The sequence below is a fragment of the Cystoisospora suis genome (genome assembly GCF_002600585.1).
Source record: "Cystoisospora suis strain Wien I chromosome Unknown contig_4305, whole genome shotgun sequence".
Lineage (NCBI taxonomy): Eukaryota > Apicomplexa > Conoidasida > Eucoccidiorida > Sarcocystidae > Cystoisospora > Cystoisospora suis.
The window spans coordinates 1,528-17,843 of NW_027157097.1; the positions used below are offsets into that span (position 1 = coordinate 1,528).

The 16,316-nt window shown below is 44.5% G+C and overlaps 5 protein-coding genes across 5 annotated transcripts; 3 read left to right on the plus strand and 2 right to left on the minus strand.

Annotated features, from left to right (window-relative positions):
* Positions 1-270: 270 nt before the first annotated feature.
* Positions 271-4,760, plus strand: CSUI_007921 (fad binding domain-containing protein). The gene is made up of 4 exons (XM_068068064.1): positions 271-379; positions 1,149-1,239; positions 1,871-2,084; positions 2,489-4,760. The coding sequence occupies exons 1-4, from the start codon at positions 279-281 to the stop codon at positions 3,967-3,969; spliced, it is 1,887 nt and encodes a 628-aa protein (XP_067919957.1). The 5' UTR covers positions 271-278; the 3' UTR covers positions 3,970-4,760.
* Positions 4,761-6,848: 2,088 nt separating this feature from the next.
* CSUI_007922 (uncharacterized protein) lies at positions 6,849-9,375 on the plus strand. Its single transcript, XM_068068065.1, has 2 exons — positions 6,849-7,080; positions 7,488-9,375. Exon 2 carries the CDS (start codon positions 7,671-7,673, stop codon positions 8,508-8,510), a length of 840 nt encoding a protein of 279 aa, XP_067919958.1. The 5' UTR covers positions 6,849-7,080; positions 7,488-7,670; the 3' UTR covers positions 8,511-9,375.
* A 254-nt stretch (positions 9,376-9,629) lies between these two features.
* On the minus strand, positions 9,630-15,500 carry CSUI_007923 (uncharacterized protein; the record flags this gene model as incomplete). Its single annotated transcript, XM_068068066.1, has 5 exons — positions 15,389-15,500; positions 13,467-13,578; positions 11,772-11,857; positions 10,822-11,006; positions 9,630-9,715 (listed from the first exon to the last, which is right to left on the minus strand). Coding segments are annotated over exons 1-5 (528 nt in total), but the record flags the coding sequence as incomplete, so codon positions are not given.
* On the minus strand, positions 9,998-10,561 carry CSUI_007924 (uncharacterized protein). Its single transcript, XM_068068067.1, has one exon. The coding sequence runs from the start codon at positions 10,366-10,368 to the stop codon at positions 10,120-10,122; it is 249 nt and encodes an 82-aa protein (XP_067919960.1). The 5' UTR covers positions 10,369-10,561; the 3' UTR covers positions 9,998-10,119.
* On the plus strand, positions 13,102-16,316 carry CSUI_007926 (uncharacterized protein; the record flags this gene model as incomplete). The annotated part of the gene is made up of 1 exon (XM_068068068.1): positions 13,102-16,316. A coding segment is annotated over exon 1 (3,160 nt), but the record flags the coding sequence as incomplete, so codon positions are not given.

Genomic DNA, 16,316 nt, shown 5'->3' on the forward strand with positions numbered 1-16,316 from the left:
ATCTATCTATCTATCTAATCTATATATGCGTGTATGTGTCTGTTTAGCGTTATACATTTGTCTCCCCCCTCGCTCTCTCTCTTTACGTAAACCCATGGTGCGCTTTACTCTTTCTTTCTTGAACGTCTTCGGAACTTCTCCAAGAGAAAGACAGACAGGAGAGAAGAAGTGAAGAAAATCCCCAAGAAGTTAAAGCCGAAAGAGAGAAGACTGAGTCTGCATGTGATTAGTTCCTTTTTTCTCTCTTTCTTTCTTCGTCAGCTTTTCTTTCTCGTTGCATGCTGAAGATGATAGGGCCTGTCGTGTCTCGTCTCCCTGCTCTGTCCGAGGCCGTCACAAGAAGTTTTTGCCTAACCAATTCCCACTATCATCTCTCCACGTAAGTCCATGGAGAAAAGGAGGTCATTTCCTTTTTCTCTATCCAAAGGGCCTCTCTTTTCTTCTTCACTTCACTCTCTTCTTACTCTTCTTTTCTTCTTATCATGTAGTCTCTCGAAATGTCTAGACAGACGGCATCATACACCCACACCTAGAGACAGCGACGAGACATATTATCTTCCTGTTCTCCCCCTTCCTTCTCTTGCCAAAGGAACAACTGTAGATTCATAGTCATCTCTTTTAGCAAAGGCGTTCTGCTATGAATATGAGAATCTATTTCCTCGGCTGAAGTAGGCCGGTGGTAGAGCCATGGATTCGTAGTCTCTCCCGCGTTTTGTCGTTGGGAGTGGAGAACTGAGGGGAGGGGCGGGAGACGTCGTATTTCCTCTCTCGCTTCGATAGACGGGGGGGGAGCGCTACCTGCCTAGGAGTCTCGAGATCTATCGTGTTAGATATGGCAAGTTATGTAGGTATATGTATAGATACCTCTACACAGCCCCTGGGCGTCTTCACTTCTATCTCGGGCGTCCTAGTCCCTGTTGAGCTATTGAAGCTAAAGAAAGTAGCGACGCCGTCCTATGTCCTTACCTTGATGGAACTCCTCTATAGTTGCGGGGTATGGATGTGTATATGAATCTACTAGTGGTGTACGTACAGGAATCAGGCACAAGTTTTGTTCTATCTCTCTGCCACTCTCTGTTACATCGAGATCTTTTCTTCTTATCTCATTCTCCCTTTTTTTCTTTTCTTTCTTTCTTACGTGGCTGTAGTGACGGAGTGATAGGTGCGTCTGGATGTTTGCCCTACGCATCTCTCACCCCCGGTATGGAGGTACCTGACTGTCTCGTCAAAATTACACAAGTAAGAAGAAAAAGAACAGAAAGAAGAAGATAGAAAGAAGAAAAGAAGATAAAGAAGAGAAGGTGTTAGACACGAAGAATAGAAGATAGACAAGAAGAAGGAGAAGACTTTACTTTCTCTGTCCTTTTTCTTCTTCGTCTGGTCTTTCACTCTCTGTAATCGGATCTGTTTGACGTCTTATTTCGACGTCGTGCCCCTTCTTTCTCACGTTGTTGTCTCTCTACCTCTTCTTCTTTCTTTTCTTCACTTGCCAAAGACAGCACTCTTTCCTTCTATCAACGGGGGTGTCTCTACACTTACTGTTCAACTTCTATCCTCTGACGACCTCGTTCATTCTCCCTCCCTTGACTACTAAGACGACGTCCTTCTCCGAGTATCCGAACTGTCTTCAATCTATCTGTCTATCAAGATATATCTTTATATACCTCGATGTAGACATATATACGTGTATGTATGTCTATGTACATACATGTACATGGACGTATGTACAGTATAATCTGTATGGACATATGTATGCATATAACATATATATATATGTATGTGTCGATCGTTGTCCTTCTCTGTCTCTCTGTCTCTCTCAACTTGGATAGAGTCGTATGTGTTTGTATTGGTGTTGCTTTTTTGTGTGTAGATTCTAGGCTCTCGTCGTTATCAATATGGCAAGAGAAGGAGCTGCCTTCTTCTCTCGTCTTCTTCCTCTTCTCCTCCTCCTGCTCCCCCTACATATTTGTATGAGATCTTAGGAGATAGTCATCATGTACTTCTTCTTCATCTTCTTCTTCTTCCGCCAGGGTCAAGAGTTCGGAATGTCTTTGGGTGTGAGATGCCTAGAGGTCCCCTTGCCGGTACGTCAGTGCATGCATGATTGCATGCACTTCAAATCTCCTCTTCTGTACATGCAGTTCAAACAATGACAATAGCAGCTCCTTTGCTTCCTTTCTATCATTCCTTCTCTTTCCTTCAACCTTCAGATCTCTCTATAAGATCAACGGCAGCTGAATAGACTTCTATTATCTTCGTGTATCTCTTGTTGGTCAGCTCTCTACGTGCTATTCGTATATGTATGGAAATGTATGGACGAAGATGTACGTATGAATATGTATGTATGAGTATGTATGGATGAATACGTATGTATGAATATGTATGTATGTAGATGTGCATACGTACTTACGAACCGTTATGAAGTTCTTCTTTAGACACTTCTTGGAGGTACATGTCCTCCTTGGTGTATGTCTTCTTTCTTCTTCAGCTCGATATAACTCGACGTGTTTTAACTCTTTATGCCGGCTAGCTCGTCTATCTTCTCTAGCAACCATCGAGAGAGGTGGAGGGGAAGAGAGGAGACAACGAAGAAGAGAACGAGAAGGAAGAGATCGAGGCAACTCTCGATATCATCGCTTAGCGAATGAGATCCATTCCCTTCCTACACGTGAGTGGTTAAATACAGTCATGGGCATTGCTTCTCATACCTCCACACCTCGTCATTCTCCTTCCTCTAAGAAAGTGCAGATGTTCTCTTCTTCTTCACAACGGAGAGAGAAGCATAAAGAAGATGACGGAGATAAGAGTGGAGATAGAAGAAGGAAAGGAAGAGAAAATGACCGTGACTCTTCTGTCTTGTCAGGAGAAGGACAGCGGCATGAGGCTGATCGTGACGAAAGAAGAAATAGAGATAGATCTAGGAGATATCTAGGAAGAAGAAGTGAAGAAGAAGAAGATGACGATCGTTATAGGAGAGAAGAGAAAACCTCACCTTTCCTTTCATCTTCTCCTTCTCCACGAGGAGGAGGTCTGCGGCTTGTATGGTGTATCCATGGCTCGTTAGCTACACCCCATACCACAGCTACCCCTACATCCATAACGACTGAGTTATATCGAGGCTATAGTCATATGGGGAGTAGCATTACCAGTCACAGTGGTGTCTCGACAGCTAGCTATCTCATGAATCGATTCCCCTCTACAGCTACGACAGCCACGCCTACTCATCAGACACAGGCAGCTAGCTTAGGTCTAGGAGGCATATCGTCGAGATTTCGATCCCAGTCTTTCTCTTTCCTAAGAGGCTTAAGTGCAACTAGTCTTATACCTCAAGGGGGTGAAGACCATACCAAAGACAAGTTGATCAAAGATGACCCTACACCTTCTTCTTCTCTCTCTAAAGCTTTCTATTCCTCTACTTCTTTTTCTCTGTCTCCTCAACCGTCACGGCGGCCCCCCCTTCCTGCTTCTTCTTCTTCCTCTCCACAGCAGCAAGAGGGCGGACTGATCAACGCAACTCAGTCTCTCGCCAGAAAAGAAGAAGAAGAAAAGAAGAAGATTCGCCCAAGAAAAGAGAATGAAGATGATGAAGATGAAGCGAGAAGTCGCAGACGATCATGTGGAATCTCAAGTGAAGAGGAAGAAGACGAGGACGAAGAGAATCGATCCAATTCCATCATTCTTTTACGTAGACATATCTTAGATCTTGTTCCATCGGAGCTTCTCGCTCAAGTGCGATCATGCACAGATGGGATCGCCTCTTCATCTCCTTCTTTACTTCTCGTCGATTTCGTACAAGATATTTCCACAAAGTTCGGCTTGAATCTTCTTCACCCAGCGACGTCGCAGGCGGAGATCAAGAGCGGGGCCTTCACGCTTATACGCCCTGACGGGCATGTGGCTCATGGAGGTTATGCGGGAGACCCTATCGCTTCCAGAGCTCTACTTGACTACCTTATTAACTACTTCTAAGACAACAGCAAGAAAGAGAAAGAAAGAGAGATAGATCGTTTGAAACAGAGAGAGAAGGAAAGCGACCAAGAGAGAAAGATAGATAGGAAAAAAAGAGAGAGAAAGACACATATATCATGTAGATAGATGTGTATGTATGAAGATGTGTATAGACATGTATTACATGTGTTGTAGGGAGTAGTTGAGATCGAGGTCGAGTGAAGAAGAGAAAGACGAAGAGAAGCATGAGAAGAAGAGAAAGAAGAAATAGATCTTTCGTGGAAGGTATGCGGCCTTTCTCTTGTCCAACAAGGTGCAAAAAGAGAATCCTTGACCTCCTCACCTCTATCTCAAGTTTCTATTAGAAGAACCTTCAGTTGTACCTGTATGATGGAAGATGTAGAGAGAGATAGAGAAGAAGGGTTATTTCATTCTTCGCACCCTAGGAGCACTTCATCCATATGAATGTGGGGCTACTCTCTTGTCTCTACCGATGACGCCTGTACATACCTACATACATCTATCTACATATCTCTTTCGTGAGTGTACATATGTGTATGTGGAGGAGGGAGGCGCTCCTTTGGTGCATGTGAGATTTTAGAAGTCTGTCGTGAGGGGGAGAGCCTCAGGCATCTCTTTTGGTTCGAGGTCTTCTTTTCTTTCCTTTTCTTTTCCTTCTTTTCACTTGGTTCTATTTGACTGTAAGCAACTTTCGTCGTTTTCTTGGTCTTTTCCTTGTCGGCGTTGTTCTCTTCATTAACTTTCTTTCTTGAGATGAACGGAGGGGAAAAGGCGTGCGACCAAATACAGGGCGGTTCATATAGCTAGATAGACCCCCAGACACCCTGCATATAGCTAGGTAGACACACAGACACCCTGCATATAGCTAGGTAGACACACAGACACCCTGCATATAGCTAGATAGACACCCAGACACCGTGCATATAGCTAGATAGACACACAGACACCCTGCATATAGCTAGATAGACACCCAGACACCGCAGAGCGATAGATGTCTTGATGCTGTGGAAGAGTCACTTCATCCTTGCCATTATACAAAGAAGTTCAGAAACAAAGATGAATTCTGTGTCTTTCTCATAGATAAAACCACCTCTTTTCTTTCTCATCCTATGCACACCATAAAGAAGGTAAAGAAGAGCTTCTTACTTAGAGAGCGAGAGAAGAGAAAGAGACAGACACCGAAGAAGAGAAGAGAGGTTGATCTGAGGTGAATGATACTCGAGTCTTCGTAGGTGGGGGGTCGTAGAGATAGAACGATTCGTTGTCTAGTTAACAGCAGATAATAGAGTTCCTCGAATATAAGCCGAGGCGGAAGGGGGGGGGCAGGATGCTCGGTGTCATGCGTGACCGGATACCCTACTACAGAACGAGGCCGCCTTTTTAGAGTCTTTGGAGGAGATGGAGATAGAAGAAACAGGAGTCACTCTTTTGCAAGTAGTCGTTGAAGACGGATAGTTGAACTGATACTTTAGAAAATTACTCGATAGTATGGTCAAATGTATACGGTGAAAATTCTAGATGAGATGAGAGATCTATCTATTTCTCTATCTCTAATCTATCTATCCTTTATCTATCTCTCTCTCTTTATTTATCTATCCATCTTTATCTATCTCTTTATCCATGATAAATGTGTCTCTCTCTCTCTGAGTGATAGGTCGCACTTGCCTTCGATGCCATAGGAAAACAGAGAGAAAGAGACGTCAATCGGTGTCTCTCTCTTTTGGTTCTTCCTTTTCCTTCATTCGTAACTTTCACGACTATCCCGAGAGTTCTTTACTACTCGAAAAGGAAAGACAAGCAACTGACGGAGAGAGATGAAAGAAATGTGAGAGGTCTAGAAAAGATCGACGGTAATATTCTTCTTCAGGCTTTCGTTTGTAGACCCTGTGAAGTGGCGCAATAGATAAACCAATAGATAGAGAAGTAGGCGGTAAAGCAAAGATAGATAGAAAGATACAGCGAAGGAATGTTTGCTCCACATGAACTTCTTTCTTCGAAGGAATGCTTGATCTACTCCAACTTTTTTGATTGGTCTCACACAAGAGAAAGCGAAAAAGAAACTCCGACAAGCGTGAGGGCAAGAGAAGAGCAATGGTGGTTTCTTCCCCATCGTGAGGTTGTCGTTCTTCGTACGGAATCTTCTTTTCTTCTGAAGCAAACTTCTCACGAACGAGCCGAGTGACTTTCGTTCAAGAGAAACAGATCTAAGAATGAAAAACGAATGAAAAGAAGACGGAAAGAAGGGGTTTGAAGGAGAATAGGTCCTCTACTATCTATCGATACTTGATAATGAGAGAGAGGTGGAGCTTCTCTCGTATATCTATCCACCATAGAGATCTCTATCTCTCGAGCGATAGAGGAGCGGCGGTGTTTGAGTGACTGCAGTAGAGATCAACTATCCACATGAATCCTATCTAGAAAGAAAGACAGTGAGTGACCCATGATGCTACCGGGTTTGTTCTGCTTCTCATTCCTATTCTCCTAGGTCTTTGTTTGCCTCTCTTATCTCTTTCGGTTCTTCTCTCGTATCTCTTTCGTTCTTTCTTTCTTCCTGACCAAGATAGAAAAGAAACACTCTGAGAGGCCTCACTGGAGAGAACACGCAGTTTATCTGTTTCTTCCCTCTTCTCGTGGTCTGTCTTCTTGAGAATATCTTAAATCTTCTTTCTTTTCTTCTGTATCCTCGTTTTCTTCTACCTGGTCATCTTCTTCAAGAGAGAAGAGAAAGAGACACCGAGAAAGGGAGAGACAGATACCAAGGAAGAGAAAGATAGACACCAAGAAAGAGAAAGACAGACAACGAGAAAGACAAAGAAGACCGCAAGAAAAGCAAACATCAAGCAGCCCTCGCCTTACCGCCACCTCCACCACGACGCTACGGCCCCCCCCTAGCTGCGCGTGCGTCCTAAGAGGGTAGAAGACGGTAGGGCCTCTCGCCGGGCGTCGCGTCTCAGACTAGAGGCATGGCACAGCGAGGGAATGACGACTACGAGACTTTCAAGGAGATGAGAAGAAGGAGATAAGAAGGATCGCTTACACCACATTCATCTGTTTTACTTGGAGCAGCGAGAAGAATCTCCTCGTCCGTCTTTATCGAACCTCTTGCTCGTGGTATGTCAATCCCTGCGTTCTTGTACCATCAATGGCTTGCTAGGCCGTTTCTTCATTCCCTTTTCCTTTGTTTGTTTCTCTCTTGTTTTATGCGACGGATCTTTTCCAATGAAGTTTTGCTGGGGATGATGTGAAAGAACATCTCTATTCATGTAGATAGCTAAAGACAGTGATACCTTCGTACGCAGACACCGCGCGCTTTGACGAGTCTACCACCTACCTACTATCTTCCTGTCTGTCTTTTCCTTCGTAGACGACCACGCCACCGTGCAGGATGCTTTCGAGCCTTCAGTAAAGCCAGCCAGATGACTGCTCCTGTACTTCCCTTCTTCTTTCACGGCCTCTGCTTGCTTCTTTTTTGACCGTCTTCTTTTGTCTTCTCATTGTTTTTCTCTTTTGTGTCTCAGTCCTTTCAACAAGATGGACGAAGGCTCGTTTCCGAGAGGAGACCTGGAGGTCTCCAAGGGATGTGGTCGCTGCCCTAGCGGGCTAGTTGGCGTACGCACCACCGTCACCAGGAGAATGAAGCGTGTGTGTTTCTTTCTGGTCGTTGGTTTGTCTTAGTGAAGAGTTTTCATGAAGAAAACTCGATGAGGAGCGACTCCCTATCGTCGTTTTTCTGTTTTATCTTACAAAGTAGCGCCGCCGCATCGGGCGGCTCCAGTCCAGGAGACAGGAGGGAAAGCGGAGGCGGGGGTCGTGGCCAACCTGTAAGAAGGAATCCTACTGGCCGACCGCCGCTTCCTCCCACAGCTGCTTCTTTCGCTTCTACTTCCTCTACTTCTCGTAGTCGTTCTAGATCTCCCCCTGCTCCACCGTCACCTACTAGCAGTCCTAGCTTCCGTGGCAGTGCAGGTTCTTCGTCTTCGCAGGGCGAGGGCCCGAGTGGTGGCGGTGGTGGAGACGAGGAGATGCGTCTCCCCTTTGGCCCAACTTTTCGTGCTCCCATTCCATCGATCGACACAACTGTTCTAAGGCTTGGGAGAGGCACCTTATATATTCGTGGAGCTATGCGAACATTTGGAGATGCCGATGCACAGATCAGAATGATGCGCCGTCAAAGAGCCGCATTAACAGGAGCAGGAGCCCCCGGTCGTGGTGGTGCTGGGGAGAGAGATGAAGGAGATGATGGAGATGGCCGGGGTGGTGGCCCTCCGCTTCCGCGCCGTCCTTCTCTTCGTGATCGACTTGCCTTGATGAGAAGGATCAATGAGCTAGCGGTAGAACGGGGCGATGCAGGGCGAGCCCTGGAAACTTTCATGATTACACAAGGAAGAGACCTTGTACGTCTTCAAGATGCTCTTGACACTCGCGACCTGCCTGAGGAGGTCCGCAGAGCTGCTTATCGTGAGGGAGTTAGGGCGGCGGACTACATGCACAGGGCTCGAGACCGGATAGAAAGAAGTAGACAGACCGATCGACGAGTGTAGGGAAGGATGAATGGAGAAAGAAAGTCGATGAGATCTCTCCGAGGGGCACGCTCACACAGAGAAGGGAGAGAGAGACACACAGACACACAAAGCTATGGGGAGGAACTATCGCGATACGAAAGAAGATAAATTGTTTTTTTTCCCATTCGAGGGTCTCCGTTTTTCTACATTTTGTCTTCGCATATCCATAGAAAAGAGAGAAGAGAAGGAAAGGTAGAGATGATTGGCTCCATAAAGAGGAGACATGAGGAGAACGTTCTTCGGTTTCCGTCTGGTGGTTCTTTTCTTCTCTTTCTCTCTATTCCACAGACGTACTCGCGTTTCTCTGCTGGTGTATGTACACTCCGTCGTGGGGACGTGAGCACAGGCCGCTCCACCAGCTCTCCTTTTCTCCGAGAAAGTATGTTCCTAAGCGTGTCTGGAACATCCAGATCTTTGTTCGCAAGTGTAAGAAGAAGAGCTTATTGCTGTCGCCACAGCATGTCGTTTTCGAAAGACGCAGGTCGTTTTCGAAAGGCTTTAAGAAAGAATGAAGAAAAAAATAGTTTCATGTTGAGACCATCAAACTACGTGTCAAAAAAGTATGTCTGTATGCACCACCTCTCTATTTTCATGCTCCTACATGTATAGGTGTGCATTCACAGCGTTGTGTGATGTAAGTATGATCCAAGCAGTCACGCATGACTCTATGTCTATGTATGTCCAAGTATACATGCCTTTTTTGCACGGTGTATGTACAGGTGAGAATGATGGCTATCTATACTAGGTAGGCTGTGCTTCATCCGCTTGCTTTTTCTTTTTTTTTTTCAATGACGAGAAAGAACAACTTAGACAAAATCTTTCCGGCACATTCTCTCTTCTTATCAGGAGGGAGAAGAAGATAATGAAGGTTTCAGAAAGAGCAGTCTTTCTTCTTTCTTCTTCTTTTGACTCTCCTCTGGCAACAGACACTCTTGAACTCTCGAAGCATTCTTTTTCTGGAGAGGAGAAAAAGAGATTTACGAGGTCTCTCAATCTTCTCTTCACGTGTCTTCTCAATCTTCTCTCTTTCTTTCTTTCGCTTGTTTGCCGGGAGGACTATTCAGAGAGATAGCAGACAGGTAGAGAGAGAGATACATGTGATGGAGATTTCTCTCTCTTTTCTGTTGATGAGGATCTCCATGCTTGGGGGATTTCTCTTCTCTTTAGGAGTTCGTTTGCTTTAGCTAGGAAAGAGAGAGATAAAGCCAACAGAGAAATCGTTTAGTTGGGACTGAAGTGCGCTGTGGGATAGCTATATAGAAGAAACTTGACAAGCATTACCATCCATATTCATACAGTCACGACTAGTGTGCTGCTCTAGAAGAACCTTCTCTTAGTCTTGGAATTCACGTGATCTTTCAAGGAAATAGATCATACGTACTGAGCATACATCATGCAGAGAAATCGTATTCTTGCCTTTTTCCTTATTCGCCAAGAGACAACAGACAGAGAAAGAGAGAAGAAATAACTGGATGAAGAAGAATGAAAAGGGGGGGAGGATCAGAAGAGAGAAATGCAACACAAGAGAGAATAGAGAGGGCGAGCAGTTGGATCAGTTTGGGTTCTTACTATGATGACTACAAGAAATCTACGAATAGGAGCGGTCGGTCCATATCTTATTGCTTGATGGTCTTCTTCTCGAGAGAAGAGATAGATTTGCTTGTCTTTCTTCTTTTTTCTCTGCTTGGAACGATTTGAAGAGAGAAGAAATTCGAGATGGAGAGAGGAAATGACGATAAAAACAGATCAAACTGGGATGAAAAAAAGGTGAATAGACGGTTTGTCTATAACGGGTCTTCCACACCCTGTTCAGGTGTATGTACACCTCTTCAACCATCAGTAAAGAAGAATCTTCTTACCGAAGCTTACTCTTTCCGTTTTCTTTTATCGACAGAGCTAGAGGAGAAATTCACTTCGACCTTTCTCTCTGACTTAACGAGACAATTCTCTGAAAGGAAGAGAGAGAAAAAGCCTTATAAGAGGAAGCTTTCTTTCCTTTTCGTAAGACATTCATACCTACGTATACACCGACACACATAGACATCGAGTTTGAACTTCTTTTCTTGTTGAGGCACAAAACATCGACATTTCATTCTCTGCTTTCCTTTTCTTACAGCTAGGGATCCTCTTTTCTTTTTCTTCTCTCCTTTATCTTCTTCCTTCATACTTTTCTTCTTCTTTTTCTATCTCGAAAAAGTTGATATGTGTATGCAACGGCAGGTGTATCCCCCCGTTGAATGAGGCTGTCGATGATAACGACGGGAGGGAGGGCAGTCGAAGGAATCTTCACCTCTGCATTCCTTCTCTTTTCTTTCCTTAACTTTCTTTGCTCCTCTCTGTCTCTTCTTTCTTTCTTTCCTCGTGTTGTTTCTTTTCTTCTGGTAAGTTAGGAAGGCGCTTCCTTCTCGTTTGCCGGAGATTCTGTCCTGAGAAACGGTGGTCTGTGCGTCATGGAAAGAGAAGTCCTTCTCTTTTCTGAAAGAAAAAAACGAAAGAAAGAAGGAGAGAAAGAAAGAAGAGAAAAGAGAAAGGAGAGAAATGGAGGTCAGGAGAGTCACCTTCTGGGACGCTGACGCGCTAGCCAATCGACTCACCATCGACAAGAATCGATGCAATCCCCATTGTCAGTCTACACGAGAAGTCTTTCTTGAATCTTGACAAAAAGGAAGAAAGACAAGAAACAACGAAGAAAGAAAGAGAAAGAAAGATCTTTCTCTCATTCATGAGTGGAGATTTCTCCCTTCTTCTTTGGTAGGGCTTGTCTTTCTATTCTTATCGAGCGATCAACGTCTCGAGAAATTACACATCTTCTTCTTTTTCTTCACATCTCCTTTTCGTTTTTTTTCTTCCCCTGTCGTCCAATGCGGAAGGATCTGACTTCCTTCGTTCTTTTCTTTCGTTCTTTCCTGTCCCTTTTTTCGTAGCAACTTCGGCTTGTTGCAGTAAGTAAATGACGAGAGAAAAAGAAGAGACAGAAAGAACCCAAGGAAAGGAAGAAAGCAGAGAAGGCGGAGATAAGAAATGAAGAAGAAGCTAGTAGACAAGGAAGAAGAAGAAGTCTTTCCTGGACAGTTGGATCTTCGTAAGTCATGGCTTCGGTTTCTTTCTCTGCTTGAAGGGAAGAATCAATTCTCTCTCTCTCCTTCTTCTTTCTCGCCTTCTCTTCTACTTTGTGCGTATCAGCGATGAATGTGTGAGAGAGGGCGACGGGATTCTGATAGACATGCTTCTGTCTCTTACATCCAGAAAGAAGAAGAAGAAGTGCTTTTTTCTCCTTTGTTTCTTCTTCTTCTTCCTCTCTTTCTTCGTGTATTCGCTTTTTCTTCCTAAAGCGACACTCAAAACTCAAACGTATCGCTGTACACAGACATTCATATAGTTAATCTATCGTTAATCTATCTATCTTTAATCTATCTATCTTTCTGTCTTTAATCTATCTATCTATTTCTCTCTGATGTATCATTCATATCTATCCATCGTTCCCGCTGATCTATCTCTCTGTCTCTGATTTATCTTCGCGGACTTCTTGCGTTGTTTCCTCCCAGTCATCTTTTTTCTTTCCAAGAAAAGTAGAGATTTCTCTCCTCTTGAAGCGTCGTCAGTCTCTTTGCCAGCAGGCTCTACCCCTCGGTGCGATTCGGGCAGAAGAAGAAGAAGAAAAAGAACAAGAAGAAGAAGAGACATTTCTCTACTCATTGATCTTCAGACAGAGCAGCAGGGGGATGGATAAGAAAGAAGAGGAGAATTTACGAATGTCTTAATGGATGGTCTGACTGAAGGAGGGACGTTTTCTTCCGTCTGTTGTCTTTCCTTGACTCGATGAAGCGAGGTCGATGTTCATGAAATCGATGCTCTCGATATCGATGCTCCATAGTGATGATGACGATGTCGATTGTATAACTGTACAGTGAGAAAGAAAACACATGTCTCTCTTTGGAGAAGGAAGGAAGAAAGAAGAGAGCTAAAGAGGTGGAGAGAGAATGAATCTTTCCTTTTCTTGACAGAAGAAGAGGAGGAAGAATCTTTAGCTTCTTTCAAGTCGACAGGGGAAGAGTGAGAAAGGAGAGTACAGAGACCTCGATACTGGTCTTTTTCGTGCTCCTCTCTCAGTCACTAGGTGGCTCTTCTTTCTCAATAACCCTCTTCTCTTTCTCTCTTTGTTTCTTTCGCTCATCGTCATGATGATAGTGCCAACACCGCAGAAGAATCTCTTCATGTCTTCAACAAAAGAGTCGGACTTTTCGTAGGAGAAGAAGAAGAAGGACAAAAGTGCAGACAGAATTGGCTCAGGAGGAGGTGGAGAGGAAGAAGAAGAAGATGCGCAATCGACTTGCAGAATCGATGTGATTATCTTCATGAATGCTATCTCGCACTCCCCCTCTCTTCCACCTTGACAGAGACCTATGTAAATAACCTCGGAGCCCTACTTATATCTATACATATCTATACATACATTCATACCTACATACCTGCTTATATATGTATATATACATCTATATATTTGTATCTATGCATCCATACATGTGCAGATACATCTATGTGCATATAGATATGTGTGTGTAGGGTAGAAGGTGAGGAAGACGAGATGCCGCCCTGTCTTTGGTTTTTCTTTGTCTCTAGTCAAGATGCGCGTTTACCCTTATCTTCCTCCAAAGCTTCACGATGAGAGACAGACCAAACATCCATCCTCTTCTTCTTCTTCTTTGTCTCAAAGCAAGAGAAAAGCTATAAAGATCCCTCTTCTCAATCTCTCTAACGTCCGACATCTTTGCACTACAACGAGCGATGAGGCAGAAGAAGAAGAAGGAAGCGAAGAACGAGAAGAAGAAGAAGAAGAAAGGGATAAAGAGAATTCTTGCTCTTCTGCTTCTTCATTCAGCGGTGGCGTTCCTCTTGGTACGGGAGAAAGAGCCTATTCTCTCTCCATCTGTTCACTGAGTCGTCATCCAAAGAAGTGGGCAGACGGCCCTTCTTCTTCTCCTCCGTTTGTCTATTGTGTGGATGATGAGGTAAGAAATCCAAGAGAGAGAAGAGTCGGGGATGCGAACTGTAGAAAGATAGAGAAGAAAGAAGAAGAAGAGCGAGAAGAAGAAGAAGATCTTTCATTGCGATCGAGCTCTCTTGACAAGATATCTACAGAGAGAGAAGATACACCGCACGTCTTTCCTCGACATCTGTCTTCTTCTCTTCTTCTCTCTGCAGTTCCCCCGTCTTCTTCTTCTTCGTCATCTCAGCCCCATTCGGATTCTGTCCGTTTAGCTTCTTCTCAGTTGAAAAACGACTTGCTCTTCTATAGAAAGAATATCTCGCATTCTTCTTCTCTTCCTCTTCCTTCTCTCTCTTCTTCTTCTCCATCGAATGATAGAGATTTCAGAAGAAGCAATGGAGAGAAGAGCACTTCTTCTACGTCTTATAGGGTCGTTCGTCAACCATATCTGCTTCCTGAGAATGACAAGCACCCCGTGTCTCAGAAGAACGGTCTAGGTCTCTCTGCGTCTTCTCTCTCTTCACAAGCGAGACGGCTACGTGCGAAAGAAAAGGAAGGAGAGAGCTTCTGGAGAGAAAGAGGAAGAAGAGCCAGAGAGATCGAAGGGGATCGTTATCATAACGGTAGAATGAAGAAAAATGTCTCCTTTTCGAGTGTATATACACCTGAGAAGAATACCTGTGAGGAGAATCAAGTAGATGTATCCATGGACACTTTGGCGGTCACACGTCCATCTCCCCCCCCTAGAACCCCCTCGTCATGTAGACATACCTATCAGAAATCTTTCGAGAAATTTTTACATGAGTCTTCTTCTCAAGTAAAGACTTCTCTTCCTTCACGGCAAGCCCAGGGTGCTGCTTCTCGCCCTATCTCTTCTTCTTCTTTTTCGCCTTATGTATGGATGAAGAGTGGAGCTTTTTGTCGAGGAGTAGACGAAGGAGAAGATGGGGGAGGCTTGAGAGATCAGGAGACGCAAGGAATGAGAGGAAGAAGACCCTTAAGATATGAAGAAGGAGAAGGAAGAAGAAGAGTGCAGTCTCTCTCCTCTATAGGGGATAGCCAACAGTCTCCGTATCTCATGATAGGGAGATCCTTTGTCTCTCTTTCACACTACAGAACTCAGGATGATGCTTCTTTCAATGAAGAAGAAGAGGGAGAGAGAAGAAGAAGAAGAGGAGGAGGAGGGATGTCCATTGCATGTTATTCTTCTAAGATGCAGGTTTTCTTTCCTCTTCCTTCTTCTTTAGGAATGAAGTACACTATGGGTGCTGATCAAGCTGGGAGATGGAGAAGATTCAGAAGAGGAGGAAGAGAAGAAGACCAAGAGAAAGGGAGAACGGGAAGAGGAGATGGAGACGATGAAGAAGCTTACTATGTATCCACACACGCAGTTTTACCTCATAGACGGAGAGGTTATTCTTCTCCTCCTTCTTCTCTTTGTCTGCGCGAGGGGAGAGGAAAGAAACCTGTGAGATATATGCTCCCTTGTAGAGAAGTTCACGTTCTCCGAGATGGCAAGCGAAGAAGACAGGAGAAAGAAGAAAGGAGGGAGAAAGACCGAGAGATGAAGATGAAAGAAGACGAGGGAGAAAGACAATCTACGGTCGTCTCCTTAGCTGAAGAAGAAACAGAATGGAGAGAAGAAGAAGGAGAACAACAGGATAGCTGGAGGAGAGAGACTGATTGGCAAGAAGAAGGAGAAGAAGGAGAGAAGATCAATAAAGAAGAAGAGAATGAAGAAGGTGAAGTAGACGAAGATAGGAGAGACGTCAAAGACAGGCGACTCTTTCTTTCACAGTCTCATCACACTCGCCTCCTACCAGATAAACGAGGAAACACAGAAAGTCCCCATTCCACACTTTCCTATCACCCGTATGATCCTTCTTCTTCTTCTCCTCCTTCTCCTTCTCTTTCGCACTCTCTCCTCATTCCTGGGTTTGTCTTCGAGAGCCGCGGCGGTAGACAGAGAGGGCAGTTGGCATCTGTACAAGGAAAGACGAAGAAGAAGGGAGAAGATGAGCTAGGCGGAGTCTATTGTGAAGAAGAGAAGAGACCTATCAAAAGGCCTTCTCGTTATCCCCCCCTCTCTTCTTCTTCTTCTGACGCTTTCTCTTCGTCGCTCTTGGGGAGGGGGGGGAGAGAAGAAAGAGAGAAAGAAAAGAGGAAGGGGGAAGAAGAACAAGACTGGGTGGATCGATGGATAGGCCCAAGTCAAGGAGGGAGACGAAAAGTTCGAGATGATCAAGGAGTAAGGTATCATGTGTTAGCTTCTTTCTTTCCATCCTTAGAACAGACAGAAAGAAGGAAATTTGGGAGACATCCCTTATCTTTCTCTTCTTCTCTGAATGAAAGCAGAAGAAGAGAAGAAGGAAGAGGAAGAGATGTAGCTAGCCATGACAATCGAGATGGTGGTATCGATTCAACGATGATGATGATGATAAGAACGAAGACGATGAAGAACAACAATCGATTGTCTTTTGTTCCTGCCCTAAGAGGAGGAGGAAATGCAGAAGGCGTAGAGCAGAAGCACCCCCCCAATTGCATGATCGATCGAAGTGAAGCAGAGCGCTCCTCTTCAGGGAGAAGATGTTTATCTTCTAGAGAAGAACAGAGAACAGACAAAGAAAGAGAAGAAGGGGGAGGATATGATCAAGAAAGATGTGGGGGACTAGCTCTTCCGTCAACGTTATCTTTTCCGTCTTCCTCTCCTCTACCTGAATCAACGAATAGACCATACTTCTTCTCTTCGCGTCAGCTCACATACACTCCGTCTTCTTCTTCTTCTTCGGCTTCTTTTC

What these genes read in the sequence shown, in the direction of transcription:
- CSUI_007922 (XM_068068065.1), top strand. Translation starts at nt 7,671, where the DNA reads ATGAGGAGCGACTCCCTATCGTCGTTTTTCTGTTTTATCTTACAAAGT.
- CSUI_007921 (XM_068068064.1), top strand. Translation starts at nt 279, where the DNA reads ATGCTGAAGATGATAGGGCCTGTCGTGTCTCGTCTCCCTGCTCTGTCC. An exon ending in GTCTCGTCAAAATTACACAA is followed by an intron (nt 1,240 to 1,870) that starts GTAAGAAGAAAA and finishes TTTTGTGTGTAG; the next exon opens with ATTCTAGGCTCTCGTCGTTA. An exon ending in GCCTAGAGGTCCCCTTGCCG is followed by an intron (nt 2,085 to 2,488) that starts GTACGTCAGTGC and finishes TTTCTTCTTCAG; the next exon opens with CTCGATATAACTCGACGTGT.
- CSUI_007924 (XM_068068067.1), bottom strand. Translation starts at nt 10,368, where the DNA reads ATGGTTGAAGAGGTGTACATACACCTGAACAGGGTGTGGAAGACCCGT.